At 48.6% G+C, this 16,548-nt stretch overlaps 1 protein-coding gene across 1 annotated transcript in view; it reads left to right on the top strand.

The window, feature by feature from the left end:
• LOC147014931 (uncharacterized) overlaps window positions 1-16,548 on the top strand; it is a 38,659-nt gene that overhangs the window by 13,702 nt on the left and 8,409 nt on the right. Inside the window, exon 3 of the mRNA XM_085853429.1 lies at window positions 8,856-8,950. Within this exon, the coding sequence (XP_085709555.1) occupies window positions 8,856-8,950 (95 nt within the window). The remainder of the gene's footprint in view (window positions 1-8,855; window positions 8,951-16,548) is intronic.

Here is a 16,548-nt window from a genome sequence, read left to right as displayed (position 1 = left end):
GGTAGCTACACACTTGTTCCGAGCTTTGTGGAAAGAACTGAGATTGCCCTCAGTTGGGTTTGCTTTCCATGAGGCAAAGGCAAGTTGTTTCAGGACAACTGCCTCGCCACAAGCTTCAGTAAACCAAGGGCGGGAGGAAGGGTAAGACAACTGAACACGAGAGGGGATAAATCTGTGCATGAGGGAGAGCAAGTTTCCCCAAGACATCCTTTCACAAGTTTGTTAATTTCTAATTGATAGGTCACATGGTTTGGTGGCCATGTTGAATTTACCCGAAAACCTTCAAACATCTTCTTCTCCAGAACAGCTGGTCAGATCAAGGGGAAACTTCACATATGTATTGCACACGAGTAGTGAATATAAGTTTGTTCATTTCTAATTGATAGGTCACATGGTTTGGCAGCCATGTTGGATTCAAGAACAATATTAAATATTGTTTTCTCTGGAACCACTTATCCTATCGATGCAAAACTTTGCAACTATCATTCAAGTCTCACGTTGTATCAGAGGCGGACGTCTGGGGACGGTCATCACTGCCAGCAGTTTTAAGTGGCAGTTCTAGTTATTATTATCATCATCATTTTGAAAGTTAAAATATGGTAGCCCTATTTTGTAACAAGTTTGTTACAGTTGTTCAGCACCACTAATGAACCTGTCCTTTTGAAGGGTGTTAATTTCCGTACTTGTGATTTATGACAGTTAATACCATCTTCCACCAGGTGGGACTATACAATACATTTACAGAGAAAGAATTGGGGTACTCCCCCCACCTTGAACCCCTCGTAATTTTATCTAAGTTGTAAAACCTTTTCACACACCTCGCGAGTGCAACCACCAGAACTTATTAACTCTTTCCGTCTGGCAGTTTAAGAGTGCATAGAGGTCAAGCACACAAACAAACAGTTCGCTCTCTTTCCGTTTCATCCCCACTTTCTCCTTCTTGCTGTGTGCATCTTGTTCATCCCCATGTGTCCCTCTCTCGCTCCCCTTGATCTTACACTTACTCGTACTCTGCTATTGGTATGTCCCCCTTCCATTCTGATTGAGCTCTTCCACAAGCATTGTTCATGTACATGAAAAAAAACAAAAAAACAGACACCTCTCCCAATTATATATAGTATGGTATGGTTACCCAGGAAGACGTGTTGTCACATGTCGAGACTTTCACATCTCAAAAGGGTGGATGGACTTGAACCGAGTAGATGTGCATTAAATAAATAGCATGTGCAGTGTAACTTATGGAGCAGATTGTGTAGTTATAGACCAAGTGGACTTTTACATCCATATCAGGTGAGAGGACCGCCTGCAGGCCCACGGCCCAGGTTCCTTGTACACGAACAGTTTTTCTCTGGATTGAAGCCGTGACTGCTTGGAGTAAAATAAAAGGATTTTTGAACCAACAAATCTGTGTGAAAATGAATGCTTGTGAATGTGCATGTTTTTAAATCATATAGACAGATAACTTGCACAGAAACATCAGATGATGATGAAAATTGTCCAGCCGTTGTTTTAAAATGTTTTTTTTTTTTAAACCCATATAAAACCCAAAGAGCAACTTCCACACAGCAGGACAAATACCCGAGGACATATTGGTGTTCCACTTGAATTGCAAGACCATTTGTTGAAATATGTGTGATAAATCAGATTTGAACCTGTGTTCCCAGCATGGTGACAAATGGGTTCAGATAATTACACCAACTAGGCCAAAACAACATGTAAACTAACAAAACAAAGCAATTAGCACATTAGTTAGGCTTTAGCGTTTACATAATAAAGGACATTTCTATCTCTATTGGGTGGTCGTTAGACTACCGTTATTCTCAGGTTTTCCGTCTGTCTGTATGTATGTAATGGACAGCTCTGTAGGCCAGAGGAGTCAACTGATTTTGATGAAACTTGACTGGTAGGTTCATACCAGGATCTAGTCGTATGCTTTTGAGCACCGTTGCTATGGACGCCACCGTTGCCAAGCAACGGGACTTTGAAATTTTTGCAAAATCCCCCCCCCCAAAAACATTCCCGAAAATCAAAAATCTGCTTCCACGCTTTTATGCGCACTAAAATGAACCTCTTTGTCAAAAAATTTCAGCCTGGTCCATCAAAAACTATGACTAGTATGCAATTATATAGCGACCACCCATGTCGCCTACCGGCTTGTCCATCTAGCTGTCTGTCTGTGTGTCTGTCTGTCTATCTATCTTCGTCATGTTGTAAGAATAAATCTTTTGAGATGCACCGTCGAACACCACCCCACGCACCCCCACCGTCGAACACCACCTCATCCAACCCACACACCTCCACCATTGAACACCGCCTCACACACCCCCACCGTCGAACACCACCCCACGCACCCCCACCGTCGAACACCGCCCCAGACACCTCCACCGTCGAACACCACTCCACGCACCCCCACCGTCAAACACCACCCCACGCAGCCCCACCGTCGAACAACGCCCCACGCACCCCCACCGTCAAACACCGCCCCACACACCTCCACCGTCGAACACCACCCCACGCACCCCCACTGTCGAACACCACCCCACGCACCCCCACCGTCGAACACCACCCCACACACCCCCACTGTCGATAACCACCCCACGCACCCCCATCGCCGAACACCGCCCCACGCACCCCCACCGTCGAACACCGCCCCACGCACCCCCACCGTCGAACACCGCCCCACGCACCCCCACCGTCCAACACCGCCCCCCGCACCCCCAACCTCGAACCCCCCCCCCCGCACCCCCACCGGCGGACACCCCCCCACGCCCCCCCACCGTCGAACACCGCCCACGCACCCCCACCGTCGAACACCGCCCCACGCACCCCCACCGTCGACCACCGCCCCACGCACCCCCACCGTCGAACACCGCCCCACGCACCCCCACCGTCGAACACCGCCCCACGCACCCCCACCGTCGAACACCGCCCCACGCACCCCCACCGTCGAACACCGCCCCACGCACCCCCACCGTCGAACACCGCCCCACGCACCCCACCGTCGAACACCGCCCCACGCACCCCCACCGTCGAACACCGCCCCACGCACCCCCACCGTCGAACACCGCCCCACGCACCCCCACCTTCGAACACCGCCTCACGCATCCCCACCGTCAAACACCACCTCACGCTCCCCCACCATCGACCACCACCCCACACACCCCCACCGTCGAACATCTCCCCACACACCCCCACCGTCGAACAACGCCCCACACACCCCCACCGTCGAACAACGCCCCACACACCCCCACCGTCGAACAACGCCCCACACACCCCCACCGTCGAACACCGCCCCACACACCCCCACCGTCGAACACCGCCCCACACACCCCCACCGTCGAACACCACCCCACGCACACCCACCGTCGTCCACCACCCCACGCACCCCCACCGTCAAACACTGCCCAACACACCCCCACCGTAGACCACCACCCCACGCACCCACACCGCCCAACACATCCCCACTGTCCAACACCGCCCCACACACCCCCAGCTTCGACCACTGCCCCACCGGGCTTGTTGTTGGTTTATTGGAGATCGTCTCGATGGTGATGCACCGTGGAGATCTTTCCCTGCAATGATGATTCATTTTGTTAGACGTTTTCTCCCATCTAAATATTTTTCCTTCCTTGTGATTGATTAAATCAACTCATGTTACTGATAATGTGCAGCTGCTGTCTCTCACATGTCTCACAAAATCTCCATATGGGAATCCACTTGGGTTTTGGCCCAGTGGGAAATGTTCTTCATGGGAAATGCACTCAATGATTTATTTATTTTTTGTACAAGTCTATGTCCCACTTACGTTTGTGGAAGTGGGGTCAGATTAGATACTTGACCCCACCCAGGTCCAATCCCAGGCAATGTGTGGGCAGAAGGAGGAAGAACTCGAAATTCCTTCAGTGATGACCCCTCACTGGCTCCATTGCTGCTTGCACCTCAAATATCAGTGTCCATGTTGAAACATTCATGATACTTAAATTAAAGGTGAAAACTCAAATTTTAGGTCAATTGAACACTGACCTCAGCTGGGCAGGTCAGGTCAAAAGTGACAAAGTAAATTATCTTCTATTCCTTATCTTTCACAAAACAAAAATGAATAGGATTAAAATAGCTTCCAATTTGATTATGAAAGAAGAGGAAGGGAAAACCAGAAACATAAAACGAAAAAGAGGGAGTAGAAAACCACAAAAACCTGGAACGGAAGGGGTGGGTTTGAGGAAGGCGAATGAGGGTTGAAAAATCATGTGGATAGATAGGGGATGACCTGAGGTGGTGGTGACCAGAAGCCTTGAAGCCCTCGAGGGAATAATGGGATTGAAGCGTTTGTGATAGATAGCTCCAATGTTTGTAACCGAAGAAGCTGCTTGGCCAAAGTGTTGCTGATTTGACATTGCCTGTCACCGACTTTGAATACTGAGTTTCTGGAGGCTAGCAGCGTAACGACAGATGGTTGGCATGTGATGACATTGCAACACCAGCAAATTTTTCCACCTGCTGTGATGAGATGGGAAAGTGTCCTGGAAAAACACTTGATGACTGGTGTGTTCAGAGGCGGGTTTCCTTGCATAAGATGATAGGTTGGAAAAGCCTGCGCTTAAGCTTTCACAACACAGGAACAATTAACAGCGTCATTGAGGCCTAAATAATGTCGCTCTGGTTTTATGTTATTTACAACTAGCAAAGATATCCGGCCTTGCCAATTAATGCAGGGTCCCTCCTCCCGCATTCACCCTTTCCCTCACTCTTCCAACCCCACCCCACCCACCTCCCTCTCGACCCCCACCTCTCTACCTTCCCTCTACACTCCCACCTCCACCCATTCCCCTCCCTCCTCTCACCTCCACACTTTCCCTCCTTTCTTGGCGTGCGCTCACCCTCCGCTCTCGCCTCTCCAAACAATGCACCTCGTGCCTTCGCTCTGATCACGGCTCTCCAAAAATGTGCAAGCCCTGAACTCCCGCCTCTGATTCTCTTCCGAATCAACTCTGCCTCGTGTGTACCTCGCACTGACCTCCTGTCTGTGCTCTGCCAATCTCTCGTCCTATCGAGTTGGAAGCCTCCCACAATGTGCAACCAACCTTCCTCTTTGATCACGCCTATATTGTTGTGGGGCCGAGTTTCGGTGGCGAGCACGACCGCAAGATGGAGCAGTAGAGTCGGCTCCACTGAACACCCAGAATTTATAGGTCGTCACCCCGGATAACTCCAGAGCCGACAGGTCCCTTATCGGACCGAAGATCGCCATTAGGTTGACCACGTGGGATAGGGTTGATTGCCAATTTAAATTTACCTAAATACCCACATCGTCCAAACTACTGGGGAAATTCACCCTCCGCAGGATCTGCACGATCCGGGCCGTTACCGAGCCGGATCCGAGCCGTACCCCGAACGGAGAGTACCAGATTCCTGCCGGGACGATTGCACGATTACGGCAAAGATGAAGCCTCCTAGTTCCCGTTCGCAGCACGGCAAACCAATGATAGAAACGAACTGATACATTCAACAAGAGGGGTATTTATTTACAATAGGCAGGGAGGGGAACACAGAAGGGCAGAGTTATCCGACTACGGTAGAAGAAATGCAGTCAATGTACAAGCAAAAGCACTTGTACAGTTGCTACTTAAAGACGGGCCCACACACAGACATACACACAGAAATGGACCCGTCGGGTCTTTATTGAAGGCTTCCAGCTCGAGGACAGGTGAGCTGGGGACCAGAGCCTGTGCTTGGACCTGTCCACCTCGTGTGGTCTTCGACGATCCGGCTCGGCGGGACTCGAACCAGTAACACGATGCCACTCCAAGCACCAGGTACTGCGCTCTCCAACCGGCCACGCACCAATCGACCAAGACCAAGGAGAAGATCAGAGGCGATGATGATCCAGCTCGGCGGGACTCAAACCCGCAACACGATGATGATGACCACCACGACGACCACGACCACGACCCTTTTCTCACCCAGCCTGGGGTTTCTTTTTATTCCTTTTTCGTTCGGCGTGAGCAAATCGCCATCTGAGGTGCTCTCCACCCTCATTGGACGGAGCTTCGTGGGAAAGTCGCTCTCTGTGGCCATCTCAAACCTATTGGCCGGGGTGCCGTGTGAAAGTCGTTCTCTGTGGCAATCTCAACCCCATTGGCCGGAGTTCCGTGGGAAAGTCTCTCTCTGTGGCAGTCTCAAACCCATTGGCCGGAGTGCCATGGGAAAGTCGCTCTCTGTGGCGTGATTGGACAAGGGGCACGCCCCTGCCTTCCTGGGCGGAGTCCCGGTCTGAGGCGATGGAAATCTCCGCCCACGTACGTGGCTGAATGCACGTGGGCAATGGTGTCGGTGTGTGAAGTGAAGTGAAGGAGATTTGTTGTCAGCGAAACTCCGTAGCACATATGTAATTCCCGTTAGACACAGGTAGGGGGCCCTAACTGTAAACACACACTTACCGATATAACTGTTCTATAAGGACCTTAATGCTGAGTGCAGTAAGCTTCCAAATTCGTAACAATATCTCCTCCACCTCCGGTCATGGCGTGCTCGCAGGAAACCCGGGAAGGCGGGGCCTCCCGCTTGGTCCTCTTCGTGGTTTTGCTTATTAAGACATAGAGAAAAGTCACAGAGAGGTGATTACATACTGGGGAAGCTTATTCTTAAACCCTAACTAATTAACACGACACCACCCCCTCGTGTGGTGACACGTAACACTTAAGCTCACAGGTTCCCTACTTGGTTACATCGAGATTCCTTCTACACGTCCACGGACCAAACAACTCCACACAATGCTATATTCCCCATTAAATTCTTCCATCTACCCCCACAACCGTAACAATATTGTCGTGTCCAGAGGGTTCGCCCCTACCTGGACAGATGGCCAAACAATTTCCCTTGGAGGCTTACAGCCGAGCTTCTGGGAGATTCAGGACGTTAGCACACGGGACGGAGGACAAGGGTTTATTACTCAAACTCACAACACGGACACCAGCAAATGAAATAAATAATGATTTAATAAGCAGAAAAATCAAACAGTTACAATGGAAATAAATCAAGAGATGTCAGGTAACCTAAATCTAAGTTCCTATTTGAGGCACCTCCGCACTCAGACATAAAAATGGACAAGGGGAAAAGATAAAGCAAAATAAAAATCCCTCCTTTATTCTGGAACATAGCTTCGTGTCTAGAAGTAATCTTTTATGAGCTTTGGGGTCAAACCGTGTGATCCTGCTCAACGGGAAAGCGCGCCAAAAATGGTGTCAAGCCGCTCTCGTTGGGGGAAGCGTACGGGAGGTAATTTGTGTGGATGGTCCCTTTGTCAAGAGAGCCCACAAGCTGTCGTGAAAGTTCCTCCTCATGAGTGGGGCGGTCGACGTCGCTCCTCTGCGGAATGCCGGGCTCGCTCGCCCAGAATGGCATAACATGAGCCTTCAAGGGACGTCTCGCACAATGCAGCCCAAAAGTCGATGACTAGCGTCTTTCTCCATCACGTGGGCAAATTCACAGCACTACACGAGAATTGTGTCGTGTCCAGACACAGCCAGCCAGCATGATCTTGTCCTCCCACGACCGTGTCCTCCTCATTCTCCCACTTAGAGCAGTAATTCGGAATTTGGTCAGGATGCCAGGGATAGCTCCCCTACTCTTCGCGAAGGACACCGCAAAGGGATCTTAAAGGTCCACAAACTTATTCAGGCCGATGCGACACCCAGTTTAACGTCCATCTGAGGGACGGCATGCACATTGATTAATCACCCTGCCCGTGAAACACTGGGATGACAGTTTATAGCTGGGTTGACCATGAATGTGAGATGGCTATTTATATTGAGAAGACACCAGGTTAGACAGCTTAGAGCGAGTGTGCGTACCTCTCGGCCATCCTGCCGTGGAGTGGGGATGCATTGCTTTGTACTCACTGAAAACATTTTTCATTTCTCTCTTGAACCTGTTGTTCGCTTTACTCATTCTAATCCTCCAACTTATTTTGCCTTTTAAATTCCGGAGATTTCCCCCAGGGAAAACCGAGACGCAGTCGCCAAGTCCACTGCTTGCACTGCAGGAGCTTTCGCCTGCTTTAAAATAAATTTTCACCTGCTGTAAAAAGAATATTTAAATTATAAGGTGGGATCATAGCCTTCTTTAAAGAAATATTCTCATATGCTTAGGTAGAATGGGTAATTTTTTAAACATTTTCAGATTTTACTCCAAATTTTGACAACGATTTAGTCCACAAGATCCAATAATCAAATTCGAAATCGTATTTCGATTATTTAATTTTATTAGCCCATGAGAGTAGATCGTGTTTCCAAGGCAAGGCTTTTTCAGTAGGCCGAATAAAAATGGTGGCGAAGACTCCTGTAAGTTGAATTTTGGCTGACGAAATATAATAATCAAACGGAACACCAAATACTGTGTTGGAGTCATCAGAAGGAACCCGAAGAAGTGAAGAGCAAAGTTGGAGTCATCAGGAGGAACCTGGCTTGGATTCGGGTTTCAGCCGCTACTCCACAGCCCTCAAACCCATCCAGTCGCAGCCAAGTGAGCCTTACAGAAAAATTTCTGCAAAAATTGAATTCTCCCTCAACAGATAGATAAAGTAAGCCATTAATTTTCTTCAAAAGGGGTGTTTTAATTCACCAAAACACCCAATTTCCATTCATGCACTTCCCTGGAGGTCCCTTGGTATGCATGCAAAGTTTTGGGCCATGAGTTTTCATGGTTTTGGAGTTACGGAGGAGACACACACACACACACACACACACACACACACACACACACACACACACACACACACACACGTATTATTATAGATTGCTTTCGCTCTTGTGACTCGTTTCTTTTTCCATCCTTCCTTGATTCTCTTACTTCCCAAGGAACAAGGGGGAATGGAGGCCAACTCTCTGCACACGCTCAGCGTACCGAGGCTGGGAGTCCATCTGAATTGCCGACTATCAAGCCTCCTGGTCCAGTAAGTCTGTTTACGTCGACTTTTGGAACATCAAGCCGTCATCAACAAAAATGATTGGTTCCTTATTTTCCTGAATCATTGTTCATGTGGTGGGAATGTATCATTTTTGCTGAAAGGATGAGTAGAGTGAAAACGTTGTGGAGCAGAGGGGGGGGGGGGGGAAGGGGAGAGGATAAAGAGGCTAGTAAGAGAAAATAACGGTTGCCATTGTATGTCAGGTCAGGTTCGATTTGTGACCTGCTACAGGTACCATGTAAACCTGTACTAACCTGTTCCATGGTCGGGTTGTCGGCGACTAAACCGTCTCCCCCACCAGGTTTTCTGGTGAGGAGGGTGTTTGGATATGGACACCCAGCAGGATTAAAAACAAAACCTGTCAAAGGGCGGAGGAGCTCCTTGTGAGCCAACGGCCATCCATATCTAGTGCCCAACTGTGTCTGCGGACGTCCTCCTGCAGTTGGGTCACTTCTTATTAGGAGGTTGGTGGCAGGATTTGCACTCCGGCCACCGTAAAACCCTTCATTCCGCAAAACGCAAAAACGCGTCGCAAAACGCGTTTTGCGACGTCGCAAAACGTCGCAAAAACGCAAAACGCAAAAAAAAAAAAAAAAAAAAAAAAAAAAAAAATCTGAAAACCCACTCCGTGGGAGTACCTCCTGTGCAGCTTCCCTTCGCAGGGCAGCTCACCGGATGACGGGATTGGGGCAAAGCCTTCGGGACCCCCAATCTTTGATAGGAGGGAAACCACGGGGTAACATCCCTGGGTCAGATTGCGGGAGAGTGTGTCGGAGTGGTGCTGAGGTGTCGTCCACCAGACGGCGGTCTCCTTGGGTTAACCTGAGGCGGTCCCTTCGGGTGGGTGCCTGGAATGTCCTATCCCTAAGAGAGGATGATCACCTGTCTCTGTTATCATCTGAGCTCAAGCGTTTTGGACATCGGGATTGCAGCTCTCTCTGAGGTTCGGTGACCGGATTGCGGCGAGATAATGGTGGGTGGTTACACCTACTATTGGTCTGGTCGCTCTGATGGTTACCATACCCAAGGAGTTGCTGGAGCTGTGTCCAATAAGCTGACCCCAATGATAATTGAGGTAACACCGGTCAACGAGCGTATTATGAGATTAAGGATTCGTCACTCCTTAGGTGTCATTTCCCTGGTCTCTGTTTATGCTCCGACTGAGGCGAGTGATCTCACCGTGAAGGATGCATTCTACGCCACACTCGAGTCTGTGGTTGATCAGTGCCCCAGATGAGATATACTTCTAGTCTTGGGGGATTTCAATGCATCGACTGGAACTGATAGGGACGGTTATGAGGTGTGTGTTGGTCCCCATGGGTCAGGAACTATGAACCAGAATAGCACTAAGCTCCTTGACTTTGCAAGAAGTCATGGACTTAGGGTGGCTGGTTCATGGTTTCAGCGCCCACAAGCTCATCGCTGGACTTGGTATTCCAACGCTGGCGGTGTGGCAAAGGAGATTGACCATGTCCTCATTGACGGTCGTTGGAGGATGATCCAGTACTGCAGGGTCTACCGGAGTGCTCAGTTCCTCAATACTGACCACAGGCTTGTTGTTGCAACTCTAAAGCTGCACCTTAAATCCTGGAGAATGGTACCATCCCAGCCTAGGCTGGATGTTGCCAAGCTCAGGGATGAGAGAGTAGCTGAGGAGTTTGCGAACAGGCTGAGTGGACACTTGGGGGGTCTGGGTGCTTTGGGGGGTCCTGAAGAGTTGTGGAGCGCCTTCAAGACCACCGTCCTTGATGTTGCCGGTGGATGCCTTGGAGCTCACCGCAGGGCAAAGAAGATTTTGTCTCTCAAGGGACACTGGATACCATTGACCAGAGTCGCAGGGCCAGGCTGAATGGCAGAGCTGAGCTGTTCAGGGAGCTGAGGCGTAAAACTGTACGTGCACTGAGGGTGGACAAGGAGGCCTATGTGCGAGGAATCTGAGGGGGTAGAGCATCACCTGTGGACAGGTGATTCTCGTCCCGCTTACAGGGGAATTCGCACATTACGTTCATCCAAGCCCATCCCTCGGAGCACTACAGTTCGAGCAGAGAGTGGTAGGCTCTTGACAGAGGAGTCTGAAGTGAAGGCCCGCTGGGTCGGTTACTTTGAGCGGTTGTACCAGGCTGATCCCCCAACTGTCGAGTTGGACGTCAAGGGTGTTACAATCCCTGTTGCCGACCCTCGAATCAACTGTGGTCCACCTACGCTTGTGGAAACACGGGCTGCGGTGAACCAGTTGAAACGGGGCAAAGCTCCAGGGATCTGTGGCATCCATGCCGAACTTCTCAAGGCTGGTGGAAATGCTGCACTCGTGTCGTTGCATGCAGTTTTGTGCTCTGCCTGGAATACAGGCATCATCCCAACTGACTGGAAGAGGGGCCTTGTTGTCCCTCTCTGGAAAGGGAAGGGTGATCGCCAAGACTGCAACAACTACCGAGGGGTGACGCTGCTCTCAGTGGCGGGCAAGGTCTTTGCTCGGATAATTCTTGATAGGGTTCGCCACCATCTGCTTGAGCACCAGCGTCCAGAGCAGTCAGGCTTTACACCAAAGAGGTCAACGATTGACCGTATCCTTGCACTTCGTGTCCTCACCGAACGCCGACGAGAGTTTCGGCAGGGGCTGCTTGCAGCCTATGTTGATCTCTGTAAAGCGTTCGATTCAGTGAATCGGGATGTCCTCTGGAGGATTCTTGGTCTTCGTGGGGTGCCACCAAAACTGATCGATCTGATGTCTGAACTCTACTCTGGTACTGAGAGTGCTGTGAAGTGTGGTGGTACCATCTCTGACTTATTTCCAGTTGTTACTGGAGTTCATCAGGGATGTGTACTTGCTCCCACACTTTTCAGCACTTGTATGGACTGGATTCTAGGGAGGATGTCGGAGAGATCAAGTTGCGGTGCGTCATTTGGGAATGTCAAGATCTCGGACCTTGACTTTGCAGATGATGCAGTCATCTTTGCGGAGACTTTAGACATCCTCTTGGGGGCCCTCGAGGTGCTGAATGAGGAGTCGGAGCCGTTGGTATTACGGGTTTCTTGGGTCAAAACTAAGATCCAGGCTTTCGGTGACATCTTGGATGCTGCTGTCCTGTCTGTGTCTGTTTGTGGTGAGGATGTTGAGGTCGTGGAGAGATTCACTTACCTTGGCAGTGATATTCATGTCTCTGCTGGCTGCGAGTCAGAGGTCAATAGACGTCTGGGTCGGGCCTGGGGAGTCATGGATTCACTGGATCATGGGGTGTGGCGCTGCCGGTACCTGTGCGGGAGGACGAAAGTCCGAGTCTTCAGGTCCTTGGTACTTCCAGTCTTGCTCTATGGGTGCGAGACTTGGACTCTGACCAAGGATCTGAGACGGAGACTTAATTCCTTTGGTACCAGGTCTCTTCGGAGAATCCTTGGCTATCACTGGTCGGATTTTGTGTCCAACGAGCGGTTGCTGAGAGAGACTCGGATGAGATTTGTTACCTGCATAGTCCGTGAGCGTCAGTTGTGGCTGTATGGACATGTGGCTCGTTTTCCTGACTCTGATCCTGCTCACCAGATTCTCTCAGCGAGGGAGTCTCATGAGTGGAGGAGGCCAGTGGGTCGACCACGTCCCTCATGGTTGCAACAGGTTGACCATCATCTCAAGGAGATGGGGATGGGCCTGGCATCTGCCTGGGGGATGGCCAGACGGAGGCCCCTGGAGTACCGGCGGAAAGTGGACGCAGCGACGTGCTGTTCTGGCACGTGCTCCCATACCTGACCTGACATTCATAACCAGAGATGGCTATTTATGTGTGACGTGTGAACACCTCAGTGTGTCAATTTGTTGAGAGTGCATCAGTGGCTGCATGTACATCAATCACGCCATAATGGCTTGCAGTACATTGTGGTAGCAAGGAATATCCGATAAGACCAGGCCACTTGTTACCAGCAGTCTGACAGGAATTTAGTCAAAGTGTCAGTGGTACTCTTCTTCGACATATACCATGGGATATTTAACATCCGCAAGTGCGAGTAGAAGAGACACCTGGCTTAATTTCAATCCACATTCACATTCTTTGATGAAATGCTCGTCCTGTGAAGAACAAATCCCACAGTATACAGCACGGACAACTCGTGTTGGTGGTGAATCATAGTGTCGACCTGTGTCAGTAGCCAGGAAGAACGATGGATGAAGTCAACAAGACATCGATCGAGGTATGCTAACTTGTGTGGGAAGCAAGGACACGCTGATGTTTCGGGCGTTAACCATCTGTCAAGGGTTAACCCTTAAAATAAATTGACTTCTCCTTGCTTTCCACAACATGAAATGGTCAGATCGGGAATTCTATAGTTTCTCCATATTCTGCGGTTCATACAGTAATAAATGTTCATTTTCATTATGAAAGACTGAAGTGCAAATGATGCTCTTTAACTGGCCAATTACAAGAATTTATCCAGTTTGTAATACTTTCAGGCAAATTAAAACCGTTACTATTGAAAGATGAACCAGCCAATCTTGTGAGAATTCCCAATGCCAAAGCACAGCCAATCATGAACCAGACCTGTCTTCCTTTCCACTAACTTCACGAGCAAAGGTACCCGCGTTGCCGGGCAATGCCAGGTTCCCACCCCATGCTCCTTCCCCCTGCCTCCTCCCACTCCATCCCCTTCCTCCAAACTCTTACCCCACCCCCTATGTCCACCCCTTTCCCTCACCCCCCCCCCGTGTCCACCCCATTCCCTCCCTCTTCCCACCCCACCCCCCTCACGCAGACAGCTACATATATTTTTCAGTTCAGAGCACCCTGTGTTTTTTAAGTTGTAATTGTTATTTTTTTATGTGGGCCCTGACCTTTTCGACATATACTCAAGTGGGCCTTGAGATGCAATAGGTTGAGAACCGCTGCTCTAAATGGTCAAGAGTCCAAGCTGTCTAATCTGTCTGAAGGGTGTAAAGGGTCTTATGGGTATTTGGGGCCTAAAGGTTATTTGGGGTCTTGTAAAACAAGAACTGAAAAATAACTCTTGGGAATTTTCCTTCGAATGTCGATTTATTTCACATAGTATCTGTATTACATGTCCATGCACATGTGAAATACAGTTTGTTTACAAATCCTGTACTTTCACATGATGCAGATTTGAAAACTCTTGCGAAAACCAAAAGTTTTTTTTTAATTAAAGACCACGATTTTCTTTCCTCTGCATAATTATAACATACCTTCTTTGGGACCAATCCTGTCCCAAAGATTCCCAGGAAAAAATTCCCAGGCTGTAGATATTGGAGACCAATTCTGAAGAGAGATGGTTGCTTGTAGTCTCTGACAAGTGAACTGCCTGAGTGAACTGCCATGCTCGCCGGCATTGAATAGCCAGAGAGATGTTGACTTTCACAAGCACATGCTCAGAAGAACCAATTTGGAGCAGAGGGAGAGCAGGAGACATTTGCAGGGGGTTAGTCATCACCAAGTCCAGAAGGGAGGAGTTGCCATTGGGAGAAATCCGGGTTGGAAAGTTCACAGATCTAGTCAGTCCCATGGAGTCACGGATGACTTTTGCTGAAGTGTCGTGGCTTGTGAGAGAGGTACCACCAACGAGCCAAGTTGTATGGTGACAATTTAAATCACCACATATGAGGAAGAAAGAGTTGGGATGAGTGGTTAAAAGATGGTCCATGTTTGAGTGAAAGAGATGTAGTTGGAGTCGTCACTGCTTGGAGGATGGTATTGGACAACACAGATAAACAAGATGTGGGAGTGGAGGGGAAGTCACATCCAAAGGTACTCCTCAAGGTTGGGAGGTGTAAGAGTTGTACATGGAGAGTGAGAAATGGAGTTCTTGATTTGGAGTACACGCCAGGATGAGGTTCAAGTTTCTCAAACCTGAGGAGACAATAGCTGGAGAGAGACACTAACGAGTCAGGGATGTCCTGTGGGAGGAAGGATTCTGTGAAACAGATGACAGTAAGGGAGCGGGGGTTGAGATTTGTGGGAGGGAACTGACACTGAGGTGTTTGACACTGTAAAAGAAGATGAAACGGATTTGATTGTCGTACGCAGACAACTTCTGCAAGCAAGACTTCTAAAGATTCCCATATTTAACATTTTAACATAAAGATCATGTGATGGGTGGAATTGTTGTTGAAGGCATGGAGAAAGGTTGTGCTGTAGGAACCAGAGTACAGATGACAGACCATGCACTTTGGTGTGAGACAGGTTTGCAATATGTTTTGTGAAGAAGAAGAGGATGAAAATAGATTGTGATGAAGAAGAATACATGGCATGCTGACACCAGAGAGATAAGGAAATTGAAGCATTTTAATTACGTTTTCAAAAGCTTTTAAAGGAAGAAGCGTTTTCTTCATTGAAGATAATGAGAAAATGATAGAGAAAAAGGAAAGATGTACAACAAGAGGGAGAATTGTTTTACAATACATGTCCCCTCACGGTCACAATACATGTTTGGGAGATAAAAAATTTGTTTGTGTTTAACACATGCTCGAGCCGATACTGGAACAAAAAATGATGAAGAAGAAGGAACATTAACCCACTGTGTTTCGTTCGTTTCTAGGCTTTGCCTATTTCATATTACGAATAACCCGGTGTACATATATGAAGCAAAAACATGTATACGGCTTATGTGCACATCTAATAATACCTGGTGGTTACATACCTGGGATAATTCCAATTGCACTGGGCCATGGACTAACACTCAGGCTGAAGGCCTGAGGCCTGCTGATATGTGCTGCTTCATGCAATGGCTGTGCATGATTTTATTGTAGTGGAGTCAGGCCAGCTGTCCAGCCAATGGGTGTAAATCAGTGGGGTGGAGTCGGGGCAGCTGACCACTGGCCCATGTATTATATGTGATATTTCTAAGTTTAGAAAGGGCGTAACTCTGTAAAAAAAAAAAAAAATTGACAAAACATCCTGAAACCCCAGCTTGTTCTGTAACTTATCATAATAAAGCCATGCACCAAGTTTCAGTTAAATATGTTGAGGGGTATGGGGAAAAAAAGTCTGAAAAACCACAGGTGGGACGGAGACAGATGGAGAGCAAACCTATAGTCCCCTCCAGTAGGGGATTAATAAGTACACGTGTAAGGCAAAATTAGATTGTGTCCCAGTGAGTTTATTATTTATTTATTTTTGAAGCGAGAAGCAATGCGATAGCGTTGAAAAGTCAGAAAGGACAAAAAAATTTGGGGAGGTGGTGGGGGGGGGGGAGAAGTAAGAAATAAGATGTCAAAACAACCTAAAAAAGAACCCCCCCACCCCCAATCCAATTTCCGATTTTCACTCTTTGCAGTTTCCTTCTGTGTTCAACCTGTCCAGCCCATACATCATCTTCTGGCTGCCAGACCATGCGTCTGATCAAGTTGAAATGTAAAACATGTTTTCCCCATGACTACGACATCATAATTGTGACGTTTCATGTCGATTGATGAAGCAGTTCAAGAGAAATAATTTTTCAAAGATTCTCATTCAACCCAATATGGCTGCCAGGCCATGTGACCGATTAACTATTCAAAAACACTCTGGTATCCACAAGGCTTGAGGAACATGTGGGTGAAGTTTTCCCTTGATCTGTCAAGCTGTTCTGGAGAGGATTTTTTTTAATGA

The sequence above is a fragment of the Eptatretus burgeri genome, chromosome 13 (assembly GCF_056783735.1).
Source record: "Eptatretus burgeri isolate ZD-2024b chromosome 13, Ebu_testis_v1, whole genome shotgun sequence".
In the NCBI taxonomy this organism is placed as follows: domain Eukaryota; kingdom Metazoa; phylum Chordata; class Myxini; order Myxiniformes; family Myxinidae; genus Eptatretus; species Eptatretus burgeri.
Note: the sequence above shows the minus strand (reverse complement) of the source record. Positions and strands in the feature narration are given on the sequence as shown.